The following is a 24,339-nucleotide window of genomic DNA, read 5'->3' as shown; positions in this document are numbered from 1 at the left end:
CCTTCCCTAAACTCTTGTTCACCCATTATGCTATTCTGTTTCCTCCCCCACATCAGCTTCTCCATTCCCTTTCCCACAGATGCACAGTCTCCAAGTTAAACCCTTGTATCTGAGACATTGCTCAAATGTGTGGTTTAACAAAATAAACCCACAGAAATATGCCTGAAAGTTTATTTTAGTACAGTACCAATGAAAGAGGAAGAGAAACCAAGTGTGTCTTCAGATGGTGGTCCTTCTGTAACTTTATTCTGGAATAAGTTTGTCTAACAGTTTTGTTTTGAAATTTGAAAAGAACTTCAGTTGTCATAGGATATATTTAAATGGATTTATATAAACTGTGCATTTGAGATGACAATTGTAATGACAGCCTCCAATTAATTGTTGTCTGTACAATCGTTACATCATTTATGTAAGCCTGTAAAGCATAAAAAGAGAGGCCAAGGCCTTCAAAATCCAAAGGAAGGAAACAAAAACAGACTGATTGCAAAGAGTAGATTTTTTTTAAGTCCAGGCTTTATTTACTGCAACTCTTGAAGGTCTAAAATTAGAATTAACTTGACATGACTGCATTTTGCCCTACTATGGGTTGCATCAGGTATGGTTACTGCGGATGGGCAGACTAGATGGGCCATTTAGCCTTTATCTGCCATTACGTTTCTATGTTCTGCCAAATGAATACGGTACCATAAAACAAATTAATAAAAATTAAAAACATCCAGAAAAATCTATAAATGACTATATGAAATACATAAAACTAATAATAACATAAGATTATATGTAAATGGAATATAAAACAGTAAATCATCATAACCAAATATAACAAAATTATATAAGATGATAGCACATAGCCAGATGGAAAAAAAAGATCTGCCTAATCTTTCAGTTAAGTGCAATACTTCAAGTGGATCTAAAAGATAAAACACCCAATTGAATATAGTAGCTTTTAAAAACCAAATGAGAATTAAGGTTACATGGTATTGCAGCAGTGATATTTTATGTTACTTCAAAGATTTAATCATCCATCTAAAGATTTTCTGGCCGATTATTCAAAGCGATTTAGCCAGCCACTGACTGGTTAAATTGCTTGGTTGGAGCTAGCTGTTTATTTTCAGCAGCAGTTAACCGATTAAGTGCTGCTGAAATTTGCAGTTAGGCCCAGATTCTGTAATGGACACTGTTTTCAGTGACCACTTTAAAGGCAGTCACCAATTTATTCTTTCTTTTCATACTTGATGGTAAGGTCGGGTCTTGGTAAGAAGGGGAGGAGGGGGTGGAACTAATGAGCTCTCGGGCAACCCTGTTGGGACTAGTGTGATACTGACTTATTTATGCTTTTGTTCATTGTTCCGGTATAAGGGAAGGTCTGATGTTGGGTAGGGGGAAGGAGGAGAGGATGGGTTTTAAGGTAGGGTTCAACTGTTAAAATGATTGATGACTGGAAACTTTCTTTTATTTATGATGTTGATCATTGTTGTATACCTTATGATCTGACCTGTTGATTATGGTTATGTTGGTTGTCATTAATAAAAATTGTTTAAACATAAAAGTGGCCACCACGTGTCAGTCATGTGATGTCCACAAAAATTCCGGCAAGGAACAACCCCACGCAAGGCAAAGGAGAAAAAGGTGTGGGATGGGACAATGGATTCTCCACCAAACAAACAAACAGTTTTGTACAGTTGGGTAGCGTGTCTTGGATATTCTGACTTCCTTGGAACTGGATTTCATGTTCATATTATTTGTGTAAAAATCCATAATTCATCAACAGAGATTGATTCACAGTACCTCTGATGAAGGTGCACTTTGTGCGTCGAAACATAGTACTGTGTTGGGTTTTTATCACTCATTATGGACATCAGTAAACAATATGGGGCTCATAATCGAAAGAGAAATACATCCAAAAACGGGCCTAAGTCGGCACTTGGATGAACATTTCTCAAATACGTCCAAGTGCCGATACTAAAAACGGGTTTTGGATATATTTCTAAACGACCTAGGCCTTCATAGTGCCGCTGAACGACCAAAGCTAAACAGGGCATTTCGGGAGGAGTGTCGAGGGCGGGAGTTTGGCGGGATGTGGGTCGGCTTAGACTTAGTGGTAGAGCATGTATAACCGAAAGTTATACAGCTCAAGATCGACGGAGCTTGGACGTTGTGACTTAGACCATGTAAAACATGGTCTAAATCACAAAAACCCACCTAAACTCACCAGATAAGCACTGAAAACTTATAATACAGACCCCCACTCATTACCCTAGTGATCACCGACCCCACCATAAAAATTTTAATCACAACTTTAAAATTTATCCTCCAGACCATCATCACCTGGCTGCCTGGCATAGGAAAGCCTAGTCGTCGAGCACAGAGGCAGCTTAAGTCATCTTGGGGGTGGGTTAGGGACCCATAGAGAGGAGGACCCATGCCCATAAGCCCCTGTAATCACTGCATTGATACTTAAACATGTGCACTCCCCTATACACCCCCAAACCCTTTTTGACTGGCATATAAGTGGCTCTTGAAGCCATAAGGGCTAGGGGTGGTAGATAAGTGGGTCTAGGGGATTCTGGAGGTGGTTTAGGGGGTTCACCATGACCTACAAGGGAGCTGTAGTGAGGAGAAGACATGGTACCCTTTTTGTGAAGTTCACAGCAGTGCCCTGTAAGGTACCCCACTATTTAGGTGCCATGTCTAGGTATGCAATCCATCACTTTGCAGACCCCCTCCCACGTCCAACAGGGCTTGTTCTAGGCGTTTTGGACTTGGACAAAAAGTTGGACGAAAATGTGGTATAAAGATGGACGATTTAGCGACTTGGACGATCAGATCGGCAGGACGTATAATTAGACGATTTTCTAAACGAAAAAAAAGTTGGACGTATTTTTCGAAAATGTGTCTTAAGCTGTTTTTTACTTTGGACGTCTTGCGAGATGGATGTAAATGGCTTAGACGTCCCTTTCGATTATGCCCCTCCACATTTTTATCCTTCTGACTTCGTTTGTTTGGTGGAGAGTCCATTGTCCCATCCCTCTCCTTTTTCTCCTTTGCTAATCAAGTGATGGCACAAGGTGCAGAATCACACCTCCGGCAAAGGTAAGAACATAAGAACAGCCTTCCTGGGTCAGACCAAAAGTCCATCAAGCCCAGTAGTCTGTTCTCACGGTGGCCAATCCAGGTCACTAGTACCTGGCCAAAACCCAAAGAGTAGCAACATTCCATGCTACTGATCCAGTGCAAGCAGAGGCTTCCCCCAGTCCTGCATTTCCAGCGCTTACCTTTGATGTGAATTGTGCCTCCTCAGGTGAATTAGGCTGCTTTAACGTCACTTCCCTCTGCCATGACCCATCCGGCACCAGCAGCAGTAATAAATTGCTGCAGGCATCAGGACATGTGCAAGGTATACTAGGGAGAAACAGGGTTGAGAGATAGGAGGGTAGATGTCAGAATGCCCTGGAGGAGAGAGTGGGGAGATGGATAGGCATTTAAAAAAACTATATTTTTGTTTTTTAATATCTGCATGGTGGGGGAATGTGGAAGGGCCCATCCAAAATACTGGATCTGGCTATGCCACTGCTCCTAATCCAAGTACTCTGTTATAAAATTACCCTTTTGCAACTCAGTGACTATAATCCCTTCAATAGTGAGTTCATTCCCAAAACCTTCCAGACATTAAAACTGCATCTAGTAGAATGGAACCTGGATTGTGTCACAGTGGTCATGTGAGGGACTCCTATCTTTGATAAAGAGTCTGGCTATATCAGCAAAGACTGAGCATTGCTGATATAGGCCAAAACAGCACAAACTATGATAGAAGATATAGTGTAAGTTTTCAGTATCAACTAGTCTTTTTTCCCTGTCTGGATTCACTGAAGCTTTTGATGTGATGTCTTCTCAGGTGGTACCATGGCAACCTTTCTCGCCATGCTGCAGAGGCCCTCCTTCTGTCCAACGGAAGTGATGGAAGCTACCTCTTGAGGAAAAGTAACACAAACGATGATCTCTATTCCCTCTCTGTGAGGTACTTGCACATTTAAAATCGCTGCCCGCTTCTTGGGGTACATCATGATAACCTTTATGAGGCTGCAAGATACAAGATAGAGGTGTAAATAATGTTAACTAAATCTAGATGTTAACAGTTCCAGGTATCAGGATTCCCTACATAAATTTTTTGCTACCTGTCTCAAAGATTTGCCCTTGCCATTGATAAGACACTCGTTGGCTCCAACAATTGCAAACCCAATAGAAAGCAGTGGATTTTGATTATTTAGGTATGATGTTTCAAAAACTGTTGGGGGAAGGAAAACAAGGCTCATGTGAGAACTTGTTTGATGACCTTCTTGGCTGTTTAAATTTTGAAAATATTGAATGAAAGCCAGAAAAGTTAAGTTATCTGCTTCCTTATTTTTCCCTTTAATACCAATAGGAAACTTATTTGCAGGAAGCAGAGAGGTCTTGTTAAATACAGATATGACAGAAAAATGAATAGAAGCCCAGTAGTGAACTCATTACTTGGGTGACACTTGACAATTCCCTTATGCATGTAGCTCATGTGATCTAGTAAATGCCATATATGAGGACTTCTATAGCAAAGGGCGTTCAAATTTGTCTGTAAAGTGAGGGCAGATGTTAAATGCTAAGGCCTACTAGCTGCCTTCAAGTCCTTTGAGCCACACTGTGCATTCCTTTTCATATAGAAAATAAAATGCTGGCTCCAGAGGCTTGAATTCAGCCCTTAAACTGGCGGGGAAAAAGGCACTGCGACTCCAATGCTTGAATTCATTTCAGTATGTTTCAAGTGAGGGGGTGATCTGGAATTCTCTGTATCGGTGTCTCAGATACTACCTATTTGTGTTCTGTATTTTGCACTTATATTCTGGCATTCTAGCCACCCCCTCCCCCACCCCCTCCGGCAGGACAGCCTGAGGCAGCTAAGATCCCAAACTACAATTCAAAACAAGTCATAATTAAATATGTAATGACAATGACAATTTTAATAGCAGATTTTAATTTAACAGCTAATAAAACACCAAGCCCCAAATAAGTCTTGCCTACTAGGTAGGCAGTCACATGTAACTCTTTCAAATGTGCAATGATGTTTCTGCAATAGGGGGTATGGTAGCTCAGGGGCTTGTGGGCAAATGACTTAAGTGTATTCTTTTTACTTTCTTCCTTTAAGGGCAATAGATTCTGTGAAACATTTTCATGTAGAGCACACAGGATCTTCCTATAAGTTTGGATTCAATGAATTCTCATCCGTGTCTGAGTTCATTAAGCATTTTGCAAATCAGCCACTGATCGGGAGTGAAACAGGTAAAATATTATTCTACTTAATTTTGTGTAACCACTACATAATTTTTAGGTGTTTGGTGTTATAGAGATTTATTGATTTGAGTATTTTTTTTTTTTACTGTTTTAAGAAGGTATGTTTTATAAAATGTAAAATTGATTGTTATCTGCCTTGAACTACTTTTGGTTAACTGGAATATAAGTACTCTATATTTAATTGAATTTAAAATATATGATTAAAGGCAATTCTTTGCTTGCCACTTGTCTGTCTCCAACAAACAGAACAACCAAACTAGGTATTTCTCTTTTTGCAGATAACTTTACAATCTTGATGTTTTTAGTAATAGAATAAAAGTCCTCAGTAGCCCTTTTTTACTAAGCCACAGTAGAGGTTTCTACTTCGGCCCAGAGCGCTAAATGCTCCATTGCTTCTCCTACGCTCATAGGAATTTTATGAGCGTTGAAGTATTTAGCGCTCCGGGCTGCGGTAGAAACTTCTACCGCAGCTTAGTAAAAAAAGGGGGGGGGGGGTGTAATTTTGACCTCTGTTTGGGATTATTGATATTTTTGTATAAGTTGAAAACCTAAAAAAAATCCTTCCTCTTACTTTTTTTTCCTTTTTATTCTTCTTAAGTAAATTTAGCCCATCGATTCAAGAACTCATAAAGAGCAATTCTGTAAAAGGAACTTACTTTTAAGTGCCAATTGTATGTACTAATAGGCACACTTGCACGCATGAATGATGTCACAAATTGTAAACCGCATTGTATTGACTACTTGTATGCCTAGGGGCCCTCGAAGAATTAATCCTGCCCTGCATGTAATAATATATAATAGAGCAAACTTAAGGTTTCTAACAATATTGTTATTTTCTTGAGCTGCAGATAATGTGCATAAGAGATTCTGATTTGAAATGATAGTCTGGGTTTTTGCATAACAGTCTTGTTCTCCTATCCTTTTTATAGGAGTATTTTTTTTCCCAACTGTTAAGAGCAAGCCAGTGATATGAGCTGAGCTTCTGATCCCAATAGTGGTTCACTGACCTGATTGGGAACAACAAAACTCAAATTTCTGATCAACTGACTTTCCCGCCAAAATTCAAATTGGTGGACTGCCCTGTTCCCAATCAGGTCAGTGAACCCACTATTTACAAAGTCACACTGCAGACTTCAGAGCATTCCCTGAAGAAAGCCACAGCATTGTGGTTGAAACGTCGATTTCTACCTGACAAAGACGCAGTGAGACCCAGAAACCTGCAACAAGCACAATGCTAGCTGCGGAAATCCTGAGAGAACATCTAACCCAGCTCCACGGGGAGAACTTCTTTAAACCTACCAGAGACTTTTTCCATTCTATGGACTTTCACAACAAAACTCAAATTTCTGACCAACTGACTTTCCCGCCAAAATTCAAATTGGTGGACTGCCCTGTTCCCAATCAGGTCAGTGAAACCACTATTTATAAAGTCACACTGCAGACTTCAGAGCATACCTTGAAGAAAGCCAGAGAATGGTGGCTGAAACGTCGGTTTCTACCTGACAAAGACGCAGCAAGACCCAGAAACCTGCAACAAGCAATTTTATTTTTATTTATTTATTTTTGTAGTTCCTAACTTGAGCAACAAAGCACTCAAGGCTTCCGTTTGGATCTTCTTATCTTTGTGAACTTGAATTTTCAGCTCTGACAGAAATTAAATTGAAAAAAAAAGAGAATGACTGCAGATGGTGGCTGATGAAATGCGTGCTTGCTTGTTGACTTTCGAGCCGCGTTTTGAGTTAATTTGCACTCAAAAACAAGCACATCCATCACATTAAATAACAATTCTATTCTACTTTAGTTTTACCATTGTTACAATTACTCATACATAGCTTAAAGAAACCTTAAATAAATAACTCTCACATTTAATTTTTTATTGTTTTTGCAATTTTGTAATTTCAGTTATAATGTGCCGCATGAAACATTTGCTCTGTTTAGTGTGCCGGAGCTAAAAAAAAGTTTTGAGACCCTGATGGCAGAAATATCAGGGAGCTCTGAGCACAGGGCAAGATTTTTCTATTTATTTTATTTATTTATTTAACAAACCTATATCATGCCTAATAACTTAAGCAGGTTACAAAGATACATACATAAAATTCAAGTAAAACATAAAGGGGTCCTTTTATTAAGGTGCGCAAACCAATTTAGTGCACGCTAAATGCTAAGGCATCCATTATATTCTATGGCCTCCTTAGCATCTAGCGTGTGCTAAATTGGTTAGCGCACCTTAACAAAAGGTCCCCCCCCAAAAAACAAATTATAAATTAAACACATAATATCAGAGAAGAGACAAGTTAATTTAATCATGTATTTTTAATGGATATAACTAATGGGCAGAATGGCTGGACCGTTAGGTCTTTATCTGCTGTCATTTACTATGTTACTTATATCTGCTACTCCCTATTAAACAGTGCTCTTGTCTATTTAAAAAAAAGTTTCCACAAATAGAGTTGTCTTTAAATGCTTTTTAAAATGCTGGTGTTATCCTCATCTTCAATTATCCAATCATGTAATTTCCACAATTTCACCCCAGCTACTGAAATGGCCTCGGTCCTAGTATCAGCATATTTCACCCCTTGCAACCTAACCATTGGCAAACACATCGCTCCTTCAGATCGTAATGAGCGATGAGGACAATACTACTACTATTAATTATTTCTAGAGTGCTACCAGACATACACAGTGCTGTACAGAGTCACGAAGGAGACAGTCCCTGCTCGAAAGCACTTACGATCTAAACCGACAAGACAGACAAAAGGGATGCCATGTTGGGTGATAGTTAGAAGGGATAACTAATCTGCTGGCTAGGTTGGTGAGCAGTGGGGAGTAGGGATGTGGACTGAAGGCTGTATCAAAGAGGTGAGTTTCCAGTCTGCTTTTAAACAAGGCAAGGGAAAGAGCATGACAGATGAACTCAGGTCATTGATTCCAGGCGTACGGGGCAGTTAGATGAAAAGAATAAAGTTTGGAATTGGCAGTGTAGGAAAAGGGTACAGATAAGAGCAGCTTATCTGAGGAACGGAGTTCTCGGGGAGGCGTATAGGGAGAGATAAGAGCGGAGAGATACTGAGGGGCTGTGGCATGAAATCATTTGTAGGTTAGTAATAGGAGTTTGAACTGTGTGTGAAGACGGAAAGAGAAATAAGCTAAATGATCTAAATTCACAAACAGTGATAATAAATATTTAGAATTGCTAAAAACACTTTCTATTATCCATTGTATGCTAACAATGACACCAAATCATTATAAATCCAGTTTTATATGATATCATTATAAATATAGTTTTATATGATATTCTTCTATTTAAATAGGGGGGGGAAGCCTCCAATCTGGAGCAAAAGTACCATAACTCACAGTGCTCTTGATTATAATAATAATAACTTTATTTTTCTATACCACCAACACCCAAAGAGTTTTAGGTGGTTCATTCATTGGCAAAGATATTATGAAAACTTAATGTATGATAAGATAAACACTTTCAATATTGAGTATGGTACTGTCCAGTGATGTAAAACTAGTACAGCATAGGCCAACTCAATCAAAAAATGAAGGAAAAAGCCTCAGAACGGGCCCTCCCACCTCACCAAAACGGCTCAAAGAGGTGGTCGAGCAATTACCTCACTGGCAAAAAAACCTTCACTATGTGTTAAAGCCTTATGCTGTACTGTATTATGCCATTGAAAATTTAAACGATAGAGGAAATATTTCCACTTATCTTCACTGATCGGTACACCAACGGTGGCCAGCGTTTCACAAATACATGCTGCCTCAGGGTGTGTCCCGACCGATCAGACTTCTTTCAAAGCGGATGCCAAAACTTCTTTCCTCCTCTTTCCCCTGTGATATCCTTCAACTGACTCCCCCAATTCCTGTCTCTCCTAATGTACCCAAGCATCCTTATGGCTTTGGCTGTCACATTTTCCACTTGTTTGGTCACCTTAAGATCATCAGATATGATCGTGCGCCCCCAAGTCCTTCTATTCTTTCACACACAGAAGTATTTCATCCTCTATACTATACCGCTCTCTTGTGTTTTTGTAGCTCAAGTGCATGACCCTGCATTTTTTAGCATTGAATCTTAGTTGCCAATATCTGGACTTTTCTTTAAGCTTTGCTAGATCCCTCCTCATGCTGTCCACGCTCTGTGAAGAATCTAAGCTATTACAGAGTTTGGTATCTAAAGGGCCTGGGATAGGCACATGGGATCTCTCAGAGAGAGAAAGAGATAATGGTTATTGCGGATGGGCAGACTAGATGGGCCATTTGGCCTTTATCTGCCATCATGTTTCTATGCACAAAGAGACAAACCTCGCAAGACAGCTCTTCCACAATATCACTTCAGAAAGATGCTAAAAAGAGCAGGCCCAAGAACCAGTCCCTGTGGCACACCACTGATAACACCTTTTCCTCAGTGTGAACTCTATTTATCAGTACTCTGTCTCCATTCACTTAACCAGTTTCTAACCTAGTCAGTCATTATGGGTCCATTCCGAGGGCACTCATTCTATTTATCAGTTGCCTATGCAGAACCATGTCAAAGAATCTCAATATAAATCCTGTTTTAAATAGTACCCGACACTCTCTTCTTCCTCCTCCCACCCTCTTCCTTTCTATGGTTAAAAGAATGCCTGGAGATAACCACTGCATGTACTCTTTACCACACAAAAAATAGGTGGAGAGACAATAACATATATAGATTTCCATTTTCAGAACTAGGCACATTGGGGGTAATATTCAACCCACAGGGTGGTCAGCATTTTTTTTAAAAATACTGATAGCAGTGTGCATAATTAGCCCCAGATATTAGTGCATGCACCCTGAAGGGTCTGCTGCTCTTTGCTTTTGCATCCTGTTGATTGGTCTACAATAATTTGCTGATTCAGCCTCAAAATATCACAAAGTCTGTATTGCTCAAAGTATTTTTTTGATGGAATCTGCAGTCCTGCACCACATCATGTCAGTATGTGTATAACTCTGAAGGATAGATTTTGGAAAGGTGGTAGTAATACAGAACTGAAGTTTCTTCACATCAATACAGAAGTCAAAAGGAGAAGTAACAAATATTATAGGTGAATGTTGGAGACTAAGAAGTGACATCATTCGGCACAAAAAATGAGCACATGGACCTTGATTAAGTGTACATATTGCACTAATGTTTAGCACAGGAGTGTCCAAGTTCAGTCCTCAAGAGCCTCAATCTAGCCGGGTTTTCAGGGTTTCTCCAGTAAATATACATGAGATTATTTGCATGCACCGCCTCCATTATATGGAAATGGATCTCATGCATATTCATTGCAGAAATCCTGAAAACCTGACTTGGCGAGGGCCGAGGTTGGTCACCCCTTGTTTAGCTCATCTGCTGAATCCCCTGCTCTAAATGTCACCACATGCCACAGAATTCAGATAAGAATTTAGAAAAGTTAATGACTAGCCACTCAGATTTGCTGATTACAAGAAAGGGTTAGATAAGTTCCTGCTGAACCAGAACATACGTAGGTAAGGCTATACTCAGATAGGGCACTGGTATTTGACCTAAGGGCTGCCGCGTGAGCGGACTGCTGGGCACGATGGACCACTGGTCTGACCCAGCAGCGACAACTCTTATGTTCTTATGACTCCCAGCTGTGCTCTTTTAACTTTACTGTCACTTGCCTGGAAAAGACTTCATGAGTGAGTGTTTCAGGTTACCATTTTAGCCACATTCTGATGCAGATTAAAAGCTCATCTACATTTTTTTACATTGCGATTCTTCTCATCACATTTTACTGGCATCTCTTGTCTTGTATGCATATCATGACTACATTGTAAGCTGTGTAGAGCTGGGACTGTCTGTACAGTGCAGTGCAGTATATATGTGGTTGTATTTTAGAAACAATACAAAAAATTAATCCTATTCAAGCCTTGAAACAATTTATATGCCACAGTGAAACATTTCCTTCTCTGTGCTTTGAGGCTGGCTTGAATTCTTTTGTAAATGTCTATTGCCAGTTTAAATACTATGTGTAATATCACAGAGAAAGTGTACTTTAAAGTCCACCAAAATAAAAACAGGAAGAGCACCAAAAAATATACCTAGAGGAGTTCAAAATGGAGGTTGTGGCCATGTTTTGCCCAAACCGGCTGCTTCAAGGGTCATAACCTGTTGCACTAAAATGAGCTGAGCAGCAGAGTTGAAGCAGATAAGTGCATTATTTCTGAGAGTTCACAGTTTAAATGCAATGAAGAGCTGTTTGATTTGGGTGTTTATAGAAGTGTCATGACTGAGAGAAGCAGAGGGAAGTGAAGTGGAGTATACAGTAATTCCATTTATGGTCTCAACTTTACACCTCTGAGCACTTTTTGAAGATTATACGTGCAGTAATTATTTAAGTATTGTTGGTTTTTCCATAATTACATTGCACTAAAATGAGTGTCACCAAAATTATCTTCCAAGGTGACATGGTGATTCAACATAACATGCCCCATTGAGCCATGTAAATTCATAGTTGGTATTGCATCATTCTCACATCAATGCGTTTCTTTTAAAAACAACCGATCCACAATGCACAGCTGCTGCATGAAATTTTTGATTCACTCGTTTTACCGCAACAGTTTATGACCCCTGATGCCGCCTGTTAGGCAAAGTGTAATAACTCTTTTTAGTGTTATTCCAGTTTTTACTGTTTAAAATATCAAAAGTACCAAATTTAAGAGTTGGATAAAAGACCTACAGTATATTTTTTTAGAATATTTTGCTGGACATATTTTTGAGGTGGATTATTGTCCCCTTCAAAAGTCACAGGGGGTGTAAAAAAAAAATGCAGTATTTCAAAATTGTGCCTAGAAACTGTCTTTAATAGGTTTTCTGTGCATTTTTGCTCTTGCTTTTGCTAGGAATTTAAATTTTGCCTTACTTGCCTATAAGAGACAACAATATCATGTGTTGTTAGTCTCAAAAACTTGCATGTCCTTAATATGTTTCTTTTTGAAGTTGCATTTTGCTTAGAAATGCCTGCAGCAGCTGAAGAGGGACTTGGCATGCTTCACCCTAATTTTATCCACTCAATATGATAATGCACCGGCTAGATATTACATCCCCACATTTATAAAAGGATGAATATGTGAAAAATATTTTGATACTCAATCCTCAGAGGGAAGATGTTCCCGTTGGCTCAAGTGAATAAAATTCCCTGAACCCACTCTTCACGGGATCTCATAGGATCAAAATATATCATCGTATGCAAGATATTTATTAAATTTTAAATAATTCGAATAATAAATGTGAACTTGTACTTAGCTTATAAAGTTCTCTTTTTTTTATCTCATTATATTAAAATAGGAGCGCCTCCACCAACATGTCCATGTTTCATGTACTTTCCTCAGGGTCGAGGCTCCCTTATTAATATTTTCTTGTGAGATTCGCTCCTCTCGATGTGAGATCTCAAATGAACGATCTCACATCGAGAGGAGCGAATCTCACAAGAAAATATTAATAAGGGAGCCTCGACCCTGAGGAAAGTACATGAAACATGGACATGTTGGTGGAGGCGCTCCTATTTTAATATAATGAGATTAAAAAAAGAGAACTTTATAAGCTAAGTACAAGTTCACATTTATTATTCGAATTATTTAAAATTTAATAAATATCTTGCATACGATGATATATTTTGATCCTATGAGATCCCGTGAAGAGTGGGTTCAGGGAATTTTATTCACTTGAGCCAACGGGAACATCTTCCCTCTGAGGATTGAGTATCAAAATATTTTTCACATATTCATCCTTTTATAAATGTGGGGATGTAATATCTAGCCGGTGCATTATCATATTGAGTGGATGAAGTTGGTCCGGCTACTCGTATAGCCATTTGAAGAATTTTTCACCCTAATTTTAGGCATGTTATAGTGTAAACACTGAGTTCAAGTCTTTAAACACTCTCCCACACAGCTTAGCCTAAATGTCACCAGGAAGCATATGTTCCTCCCACACTCGGCAGATCATATTTAATTAGAGGCTTTATAAAGCCCCCTGAAAGCAGCGTGACTCTTGAAACAAAGTGTACATCAAAAATACTGTAAATCTGACAAAAACAACTCTCTTCAGATGATAACTTTTTTTGGAACTCACTGGCATATTGTCAGGATGGGCAAGTGTTCTATGTGAGGCGAAACATCTGTCTTTTTGGTTGTATAAAAATGACTTTACTCTCATTCTGTCTTGTGAAAAAGATGGCAAACATTCAGTCCAATGCTGTGTTGCAGTATGGATTAATGACTTATTTCACAGATATTGATATTGATATTGCATTTTTCAGATATAAGAACATAAGAATTACCAGTCTGGGTCAGCCCAAGGGTCCATCAAGTCCAATATTCTGTTTCTGCAGTGGCTAGTCAGGTTGCAAGTACCTGTCAAGATCCCAAAAAGTAGATAGATTCCATTCTACTTGCACCTAGGGAGAAACAATGAATTTCTTCAAGTCTACATAAGAACAGTGTACAGTATACAGTTTTCTTCCAGAAATCTTGCCAAACCTTGTCTAAGCATATCTACAATAAATATGTTTGCAACATTTTCTAGCAACAAACTCTAAATTTTGAAGGCTCATAAATAAGTGGCCTAGGTGTGATTCAGGTTCATCTTTCTGTTTTCCTATGAATGATTTGAGAATAACAATTATACCGATTTTTTCTTATAGCTCATCCTTCGTTATAGTGGACTAATTAACAGTACAAAGTGAAAGGATTTCCAATGATTTAACTTATATTGTTGAGTATTAGTTGGGGTGTTTTTGTTTTTTTTTTGTAACTGTTTAAAACAAATCATTTGTTTGATTACGAAAATGGAAATTAATAAAATAATTAAATAAATAAATTTAAAGCTCAAGCTGAGTTACAGCTTTCCCTATCTTTCTGCCTAGAATGGCTCAAGAACTTGTTACCACCTAGGTACCTAGGAGGAGCTCCCAAGTTATGGTTGCAAACTTCTAGAAGGGCACCTTGTGGCCTCACTGCCCAAACCCACTGTCACATCAAGAGTCTATATCTAGTTATTAATAAGATTTGGATTTATAGACAAAAGTCAATGTTGCAGCTTTGTACATATTTTCTAATAGGATCAGTTCGTAATATGACTACCCTGAAGGCAAAAGTAAAATTGCAACCTGGAGATCATTAAAAGAGAAAAGTAAATGAACTTTTTCATGATACAGAACTAACTAAGGCTAGTAGGTTTTAATTTATTAGGGGAAAATCTTGATGATTCTTCTGAGACAAAATAGTGAACGTCAGGTGTCTTATGGCCTCTTTTACAAAGCCATGCTAGCGGCTGCACTGCGCTAATGGCCCCGAAGCCCATAGAGATTTAAAGGGCTTCGGGGCTGTTACTGCACGGCTTTGTAAAAGAGGCAGTTAATGTATAGAGATGATTGTTTTGAAGGCAGTTTTCTGGAAGTTCAGACAATGATATTGCTTGAGGCTGACCCAAATATTGTGATTGATGTAGTGGTTCATTGGTAGAGCTTATATGCAGCTGGAAAGTGGCTCCTGGTAAAAGTCTTGGGGAGAAGGACCTGTTTCTTGCCTTTTGTAGGCAAACATGGTCACTTTCATACCTGGCAAGTTAGGAGGAGGAAAGAATGAGAAGAATAAATCTCTGGCCTAGGTCATGAATGAAGATTTTTACTTGGGCTTTCTACCTCTGCCTATAAGATGAGTGACAGCCATTGGAATGGAGGATGTTGGAAGAGGACAGTGAGCTGAATAAATTTTAGTCTTGATTCCGATGCAAACCTGAGCAAAAATTCAGATTCAGTATGTTTTTGGGTTCAGTCAAAAATTCCAATTCATTTTCAGATGAAACAGAATCTGCCTCCTCCCACCCCTGACCAAAAACATTGACCACAGTCTGTACCCTCTGACCAAAAGTGCCATCTTGCCACAACCTGTAGGCCCTCCTGGGGCCTACTGCAGAAGCTCTGGTGGTCTAGTAGCCTAGCAGGGGGCAGGAATAATCTTCAGTCACTCCTGCCTATGTAGGCTCCAATTTCAGATTGGCTGCCGTGTCCTCCTGTGGCACTCTCATGAGAACTGGCTTGGGCAGGAATCATTGGGGGGGGGGGGGTCATTCCTGCCCTGACTAGGCCACTAGACTAACAGACTACCAGAGTTCCTAAGGTAGGTCTGAGAAGGGCCTATGAGTGGTGGAAGGCGCTTTGTCAAGGAGCCTTTGCCATACCTGTCTCATTTTTGATTTTGGTTTTGACCAAAACTGCAGCAAATTTCAGCTGCAGATTCAGTTTTGGTTGACCTTTAAACCAAATGGGATGTTAGTTTGAAGGGCTGTAGCAGAGAAGAGCTTATTGCTGTCATGGGGAAATAAATGGAAATTAAAACCATTCATATTTTGAGGTGGTGCAATCTGCAAATGATGCTGCGAATGTTGCTTTCTTCATGGCACATCTTGCTGTGTAGTTAGTTGAGCTCTAATCTGATGAGCTCCCATTTCATTTTGCAAAGCATATATTGAAAAACAGTAGAATAAAATCACTATAAGATGAAATGGAAAAAAGAATAAGCCAAATTTTAATATTCAGTGGGACTTAACTGTATAGTGCCACCGAAGCACCGGAACACATTGCCAGAGTGAAAACATATTTCCTCCTATTGGTTTTAAAAGTATTTCCCTGTAACTTCCTCGAGTGTCTCCTAGTCTTTGTAATTTTTGACGGAGTGAAAAATCGATCCACTTGTACCCTTTCTACTCCACTCAGGATTTTGTAGACTTCAAGAGCCCAATATTCAACAGGATAACCAGAGTAAAATTTGAATGTCTAATATAGACATTTCATACTCTACATATATTCTGCAGTGCTATACATTTAGGGCTCCTTTTACAAAGCCTCGGTAGAGGTTTCTACCGTGGGCTGGTGAGAAAATGATGCTCAAATTTGCGCTAAGCACCACTAATTAGGCACTAACAATTATTGGTGCTATTTGGGAACAATTTAAATTTACACACGCATCTTGCTAGGCACTATTCTATAAAGATGTATGCATTAATTTTTCAGCTGAAAAGGGGGAATGGCCACAGGAGAGGCATAGGTTGGATTATGGGCTTTGGCTGCAGCTATCAGCACAGTATTAGGCAATATGAGAGATGTGCATGGTCAAGAAAAATGAACACACAAAAAAAAAACCCTTGTTTAGGGATCAATTTCTACAAGATTTAGAGCTCCTTTTACTAAGCTGCGCTAGCGGTTTTAACGCATGCACCGGATTAGCGCGCACTAGCCGAAAATCTACTGCCTGCTCAAAAGGAAGTGGTAGTAGCTAGCACACGTGGCAAATTAGCGTGCGCTGTTCCGTGCATTAAGGCCCTAGCGCGGCTTTGTAAAAGGAGCCCTTAATATAGGTCTTGGAAACTAGTATCATTGGATTGTTCTGAATTTTCATCTTGTCTCCTGATATGCTAACGTTCTGGTCTTTGAGAGCTTCCAATAAAGTTAAATGGTTAAGCAGTAAGGGAGGAAAAGGCTGCTAATGAAAACACATCTATTGGATTTCATTATGAACACACACTGTTGCATTTTAGCCTACCAGATCACTGTCACAACATTATTTTGGGTCTCACTGCAGGCACTACATTTTACCAGGCAAACTATGGAATTGGTTGCATTCATGTTGCCGGGTAAAGAGGAATGGGGCTTGATATACTGGTTTTTTTCTGTGTGGTTTACACAATCAAAGTGGTTTACACAGGTCAATGAAGTGTTAAGTGACTTGCCCAGAGTCACAAGGAGCTGCAGTGTGAATTGAACTCACAACCTCAGGGTGCGGAGGCAGCTGCTCGAACCATTAGGCCTCTCCTCCTTACCTCAGGAACACTCAAAATGAGAGCATGGATAAGCAATTGGCTTTGACCCAGAAAGACAACTGAAACCACACCTTGATATACCCTGCATCCTGCATCTTTTTCAGGGATGCTGCAATAGCTACCTTTGATGTTACATGGTGACCTTGGCAAGAGAAAGTCTGATATAGTCTGGGCATTTTCATTGCTCTAAAGTTAAGCATAGAAACAAGATACAGTGACCCCTCCCCAAACAAAGGAAGGACCTAGCCCAGAGTTAATAAATGTAACTTTTCCAAAATAGATTACATCCATCCTCATCATGGTTTTCATACTGTAGGAGTGTGCCTCAAACTTTTTTTAACTCTGGCACACTAAACGGAGCAAATGATTTTTGCGGCCTAAATGGAGAAAATATATTTTTACAGCACCTTATAATTGAAATTATAAAATTGCAAAACCAACAAAAAATTAAATTTGAGAATTATTTGTTTAAAGTTCTTTAAACTAGGTATGGGTAATTGTAACAACGGTGAAACTAAAGTAGATAGAAAAGAATTGCTAATCAAAGCAATGGATGTGCTTATTTTTGAGTGCAAATTAACTCAAAACATGGCTTGACAGTCAAGCAAACATGCATTTCATCATCCACCATTTGCAGTCATTCTCTTTTTTCCGATTTCCAAGTTTGCAAAGATAAGAAAATCCAAACGGTAACAAAGCCTTGATTACTTTGTTGCTCAAGTTAGGATAACTACTGCATAAAAAAATAAAATTAAAATGACTTGCCATTAGTTTTCAAGGACCAATTACGTTAAAGAATGATGCTTGTCCGGCAGTTGTATCCTTATGCACACAGACGCTCATAACATTGACAGACTTGCATACGTGACGTACATGTCATCTATTCTAGGGAATTTTTTTTTAATAAAGTAAAATTCTGGAATCTCTCATAGCACACCCAGAATCTCTTTGGGGCATATCACTGTGCAGTGGCACACAGTTTGAGAGACACTGCTGTAGCAGATATATATTCTAAGGTGATTAATCAAGTCAATAACCCAAACCAAAGAAAGACCCTGTATTTTTCCACAGGGATTTTGTACCATAAACTTTTGTTATGGCAAATACTAAATTCTATTTTTATGTATACTGCTGAATACAAATGGGCCACATGAATATAAGTTGACTTTGTCTGATAGTTTTATAATTCATTTTCTGTGGTTATTTTGTGTCACGTAGAGGAAGGTCAGATTTCAAAATAAATTCCCCAAGACATAGAGTTTTCACAATGTTGGCTCCTGTTTTTCCAGGGACTCTGATTGTGCTGAAAAAACCGTACCCTCGAAGGGTAGAGGAGCCTTCTATCTATGAATCCGTCCGCGTTCATACGGCCATGCAGTCGGGGCGGACGGAGAGTGACCTCATCCCCAGTGCTCCCTCGGTGAGTTATCCAGCAATCGCCATGAGCCACTCAAATAACTGAGATGGATTTATAGAGCTGCAGTCACAAATGATAGGTTTTCAGTATATATATATCAAGGATCATCTCATTGTGGAAGAAGCCATAGTGAATGCAGAAACCCTGCAGTGTGAAATGTCAGCACAGTGAATGGTCTATGAAACTTAATTAAGAGAGATGGTTCATTAAAGATCATGTTACAGTTTTTTCTTGGATTGAAGTAATATAACATTTAATATTCTATACCAGGGGTGTCAAAGTCCCTCCTCGAGGGCTGCAATTCAGTCGGGTTTTCAGGATTTTCCCAATGAATATGCATGAGATCTATTTGCATGCACTGTTTTCATTGTATGCTAATAGATCTCATGCATATTCATTGAGGAAATCCTGAAAACCCGAATGGATTGCGGCCCTCAAGGAGGGACTTTGACAGTCTTTTACACAGTAGGATTGAAAATAGATTTCTACCTGTGTACAGTGATACATAATACATAGCAGCATAGTAAATGTTGGCAGATAAAACCCTGCATGGTCCACCCTGTCTGGCCATCAAGGTGGCCAGAGTTGAATCTATCATTCTGTACAAGTTCCACTTCTTCCTGATTGATCACTGATATATATAGGGGGGAAAACTGCCGGTAAAAAAGAAGTTGACTGTCCTGGGAGTGTGCTTAGATAGCTGTTTGACAATGGAAAACCAAATATTAAAAATAATCAGGGTGGGATACATGCAACTTCAAATGCTTTATAGATTGAAGCCAATATTACCAACACACGGTTTCCGTACTGTGGTTCAGACATTGATCCTGAGTAGGGTGGATTATTGTAATTCACTATACCTAGAAGTTGTGCAAGGGAAGTTGAGGGCTTTGCAAATGCTTATCAACTCCGCTGCAAAATTAATCACGGGGGTTCCTAGGAGTGCCCATATAACTCCTGTGTTGAAGAAACTACACTGGTTACCTATGCAACAAAGTTTAAGATTGTTGCGATTATGCATCAGACATGGTATCATGCTTCCCCAAAAATCTTACAAGAATTTTTTCAGATCTATAAACCGAGAAGAGAGCTTAGAGATGTAAATGGGATGAAATTAAGTTTGGAGGATAGAATGTCGACTATGCATGCTAGGATCGGAGCATCAATGATATCTGTGGCTGACGTACAACTATGGAATGCCTTGCTTGGTATCCTGCAGTTTTGTATGGGGAGGATGAATGTTAAGAAAATGCTGAAAACTCAATTGTTTGCTAATGCCTTCTTATGCTATGACTAGTCTTTAAGCCCGTTACATTAACGGGTGCTAGAATCCCTCTCCCTAACTCTCTCTCCATGGCCCTCTTCTGTCTTCCACCCCCCCCCCCCCCGAGCAAAGCTGGCTGTCCCCAGCACACCTCCCCCCCAAAGTAGCCCCCTTTCCCTCTCCCTATCTCTCCATGGACCCTTCTGTCTCCTCCCAGAGCAAAGCTGTCCCTAGCATACCTCCCCCCCCAAAGCAGCCCCCTTTTCCTCTCCCTATCCATGGCCCCTTCTGTCTCCCCCCAGCACACCCCTCCTCCCAAAGCAGCCCCCTTTCCCTTTCCCTCTCACCCTGGCTCCCAGTATTGATCCCCTTCTTACCCTCCCCTCCATCCCGGCGTCTTCTGGCCTGCTCCTCTTCAAAGCAGCCTGCGATCGTGGCCGGCTTTAGCGAACCTTGCAGGCTGCTCTCCAACTCGGTAGCACGTTCCCTCTGACGCGATCCTGTGCGTCAGAGGGAGCGTGCTACTGAGGTTGGAGAGCGGCCTGCAAGGTTCTTTAAAGCCGGCCACGATCGCAAGCTGCTCTGAAGAGGATCGGCGGCGGCGAGTGAGGTGACACGGCGAGGACGCGGGCAGGCAGCGAGTGAGAGGCAGCGGTGAGTGAGGGTGGGCGGTGACGCACCGAGGCAGGGCGAGAGTACAGTCACGCGCCTTCAGCCCCCGCATGCGCCGTGAGGTTAGAATGTTGCCACAGAAGCACACCTCATGGCGCCACACCGCACGAATTTTCGAGAGCGCATGCACGCTCTAGCATTTTATTATTATGGATGTATTTCAGTTGACAATCGCCTTCTATAATTTTTCTGACATCGAAGTATGATTTAAAGCTTGTTTGTACTTTGAACTGATCGAATTTGTGCTCTATCCCTATTATAACAGGGATGATTAATGATGTTGTCTTGATATGTCTATGTTATACGTGACAATCGGAGGGAAACAAGATGCTATGTATGTCATATGGAAACCGCATAGTTGTATGTGGCATATAAATTTTTAAATAAATAAATATTCTATAAACGGTGTCTTAAGTCCAAAGCACCATTTAAAAGCAGACTTAAAAGAAAATTCAAGGCACCTACTGGCACCTAAAAAAATGGTGCTAGAACCGCGCCTCTGGAGGTGCTTTATGGCACAACTAACACCGTTGTAGGCATAACTAACACCGGAAGTGGCATTAGGTACTGCAAAACGCCTACGTAGGTGTGATTCATGTCAAAGGTAGGCACTGAAAATATAGGCCTTGAACTCTCTAGCCTGTATTTCTGGCACCTACCTTTCCCAGAGGCGCGATTCTCTAAACCAGTGTATCGCAAACTGTGTGCCACGGCACACTAGTATGCTTCCTGAGATTTCAGGTGTGCCACAATATGCTGGGGAGGAGGCGAGGCGCTGGCTGACTGCCTACAGGACGTGCCTCTCGCGGTGAGAGGCACGTTTTGTAGGCAATCAGCCGACGCCAGCGCCTCTCCACTCCGTGCATCTTCCCTTCCGGCACGCTCCACTGGTGGTTCAGGGCCCATCTGTAGGGCCTTCGCACATGTGCGGATGTTGATGTAATGATGCCACACGCGTGATGTCATTGCATCGACATCCATGCACTTCCGGATGCCTCAGGTCGCAGCCACTATGTTCAGTGTGCTGCGGCTTGACAGAGTTTGCGAGACACTGCTCTAAACCGTGCCATCGCATGATTGACATGTGATCGGCAGCTGCTTTTAAGGGAGCTACCGACAATGGTGCCATTGAGAGAATCCGGGCCTTAATCTCTGTCTCTCCCTGCCAGTTTTGGGGCGCTGCTCCTACTTTTCAACTACTGGAGTTTCCATCAAAGCTCCAGTAGTTGAAAAGTAGGAGCAGCACCCCAAAACTGGGGCGCTTCAGTTATGAAGTTATGAACTGGGGCACTTCAGTTATGAAGCCATTTAAGTTTTGCTTTACTTGGATTCCATCCTTTTTCCATAACTTCTGTGTTTATTTTACTCATTCTTAAATTCCGTCACCTTCTGATGTTTTTATTTATATACCACTTATATCCCATAGTGGTTTACAATCAGGTATTTTATCATATTTCCCTATCTGTCCCGATGGACTCAAACTCTATCTAATGTACCTGGGGCAATGAGGGGGATTAAGTGACTTACCCAGGGTCACAAGGAGCAGCAAGGGATTTGAACCCACAACCTCAGGGTGCTGAGGTTGTAGCTCTAACCCCTGTACCACACACTTATATTATGGCCTTAATTATGAGATGCTGTTGCACAGTTCATAATTGAAATTTAGTCATTTTCCCCATTGAAAACAAATATTTAGAAAAGGTGATCTCTATTTTTCTTTGGTACATGCAAATCAGTCTTTCTATCTAAGGATTTCCAAAATGGCAGAAGTAATCCAGACATCTCCTGAAGTTTGTGGATAAAGAAGTTGATGTTTAGAAATGCTCACTGTACCACCATGTATTAGGTCAGGGCTTCAAGTGTTGGGTGCCTCAACCAAGTCTAGTCTTCAAGATGGCCACAATGAGTATACAATCATCTCATATTTGTACGCATTAGATCTAGTTTGCCTATTTTAGGGGTACCCAGAAAATCAGACTTGGTCAGGGGTTCCAAAGATAAACTTTTGGAAACACTGCTTTCAGGCATCCCTGACAGATTTTCCAGATGAAGCTATTAAGTAGGAACTAGGGAATGGGGAAGTATGCACAAAAAAATTTCTCAATATTTTTCCAGAAAACATTTATGTAAATAGACATGTCAAGCAACAACTGGTAAAGACTGTTCTTTTTTGCCTTACTTTCCAAGACATCCACTGTGCTGACACCAAAAATTGAGAGGGGAGGGAAATAGATTTTTGTCACTTTGATATCTAGATTTATAAAATACACAGTGGCGTACCAAGGGGGGGGCGGGAGGGGCGGTCCGCCCCGGGTACCAAGCCCTGAGGGGGTGCTCCCGGTCCGGTCCAGTTCCCCCCCCCCCTGCGCCGGGTGTCGCGTCTGGAAACAGCCTGCAGCAAGATCGCGATGCCAGAGATCTTTGCCTGCTTCGACTGTTTCCTCCGCCACGGTCCTGCCCCTCCTCTGATGTCAGAGGAGGGGCGGGACCGCGGCGGAGGAAACAGCCGAAGCAGGCAAAGATCTCTGGCATCGCGCGATCTTGTTGCAGGCTGTTTCCCCAGGGCAGTAGCGTACCAAGGGGGGCGAGGGGGAGGTCCATCCCGGGTGCCGCCTTAGGGGGGGGGTGCACAGCTGGCCCGGTCCCTATCGCGCTCCTACCCTCCCAGCGAAAGCAGCATCGGCGCCATTATCGAAAAAGGTAATGGCGCCAGGCCTTGGAACACCAAGGCAGACCGCTTCTCCCCCCTCCCAGCCGAAACCCCGCTGACCATCCTATCTCTCCTCCCCCAAGTGAACCTTTCCGACCCTCCCAGCAAAAGCAGCAAACCTCCCTCCAGTAACGCGGCATCAGGAGGAGAAAGCCGCGAAGGAGGTTTGCTGCTCTCGCTGGGAAGGTCGGAAAGGTTCACGGAGGGGGGGGGGAGATAGGAGGGTCAGCGGGGGTTCGGCTGGGAGGGGGGAGAAGCGGACTGCCTCGGTGCTCCATTACCTTCTTCGGGCAGCAGCAGCGTTTACAATTCGCTGCTGTTGCCGGCTTCAGGCCTTGTTCTCTGCCTGGTCCTGCCTACTTCCAGTTTTCATGAAGACAGGACCCGACAGAGAGGAAGGCCTGAAGCGGGCAACAGCAGTGAATTGTGAATGCTGCTGCTGCCCGATGAAGTTCAGGACATCGGGGAAGGAGCAGGAAGAAATCGGCTGCTGGCTTTGTGCGGGCTAGGGGGAGAGAGAAAGAAAGGAAAAAATAAAGAGGGGGGGCCAGGGGAGAGAGAAAGAAAGGCAGAAAGAAAGAGGGGGACCAAGGGGAGAGAAAGAAAGGCAGAAATAAAGAGGGGGTCAAGGGGGAGAGAAAGAAAGGCAGAAAGAAAGAGGAGGGCCAGGGGGAGAGAGAAAGAAAGGCAGAAAGAAAGAGGGGGACCAAGGGGAGAGAAAGAAAGGCAGAAATAAAGAGGGGGGCCAGGAGGAGAGAGAAAGAAAGGCAGAAATAAAGAGGGGAGCCAGGGGGAGAGAGAAAGAAGAAGGACCAGAAGAAGGACCAGAGACTCATGAAATCACCAGACAAAAAAGTAGGAAAAATGATTTTATTTTCAACTTAGTGATCAAAATGTGTCCGTTTTGAAAATTTATATCTGCTGTCTATATTTTGCACTATGGCCCCCTTTTACTAAACCGCAATAGAGTTTTTTAGCGCAGGGAGCCTATGAGCGTCTAGAGCAGCGTGGGGCATTCAGCGCAGCTCCCTACGCTAAAAACCGCTATCGCAGTTTAGTAAAAAGGGAGGGGGAATATTTGTCTATTTTTGTATAGTTGTTACTGA

General features: G+C 41.3%; 1 protein-coding gene across 3 annotated transcripts in view; it reads left to right on the top strand.

The window, feature by feature from the left end:
- DAPP1 (dual adaptor of phosphotyrosine and 3-phosphoinositides 1) overlaps positions 1-24,339 on the top strand; it is an 87,123-nt gene that overhangs the window by 27,638 nt on the left and 35,146 nt on the right. For all 3 annotated transcript variants that reach the window (XM_033957151.1, XM_033957161.1, XM_033957144.1), the window contains exons 2-4: positions 3,893-4,015; positions 5,174-5,307; positions 18,460-18,590. In XM_033957151.1, coding sequence (XP_033813042.1) covers positions 3,893-4,015; positions 5,174-5,307; positions 18,460-18,590 — 388 coding nt within the window. The remainder of the gene's footprint in view (positions 1-3,892; positions 4,016-5,173; positions 5,308-18,459; positions 18,591-24,339) is intronic.

This window comes from Geotrypetes seraphini, chromosome 1, assembly GCF_902459505.1.
Source record: "Geotrypetes seraphini chromosome 1, aGeoSer1.1, whole genome shotgun sequence".
In the NCBI taxonomy this organism is placed as follows: Eukaryota; Metazoa; Chordata; class Amphibia; order Gymnophiona; family Dermophiidae; genus Geotrypetes; species Geotrypetes seraphini.
Note: the sequence above shows the minus strand (reverse complement) of the source record. Positions and strands in the feature narration are given on the sequence as shown.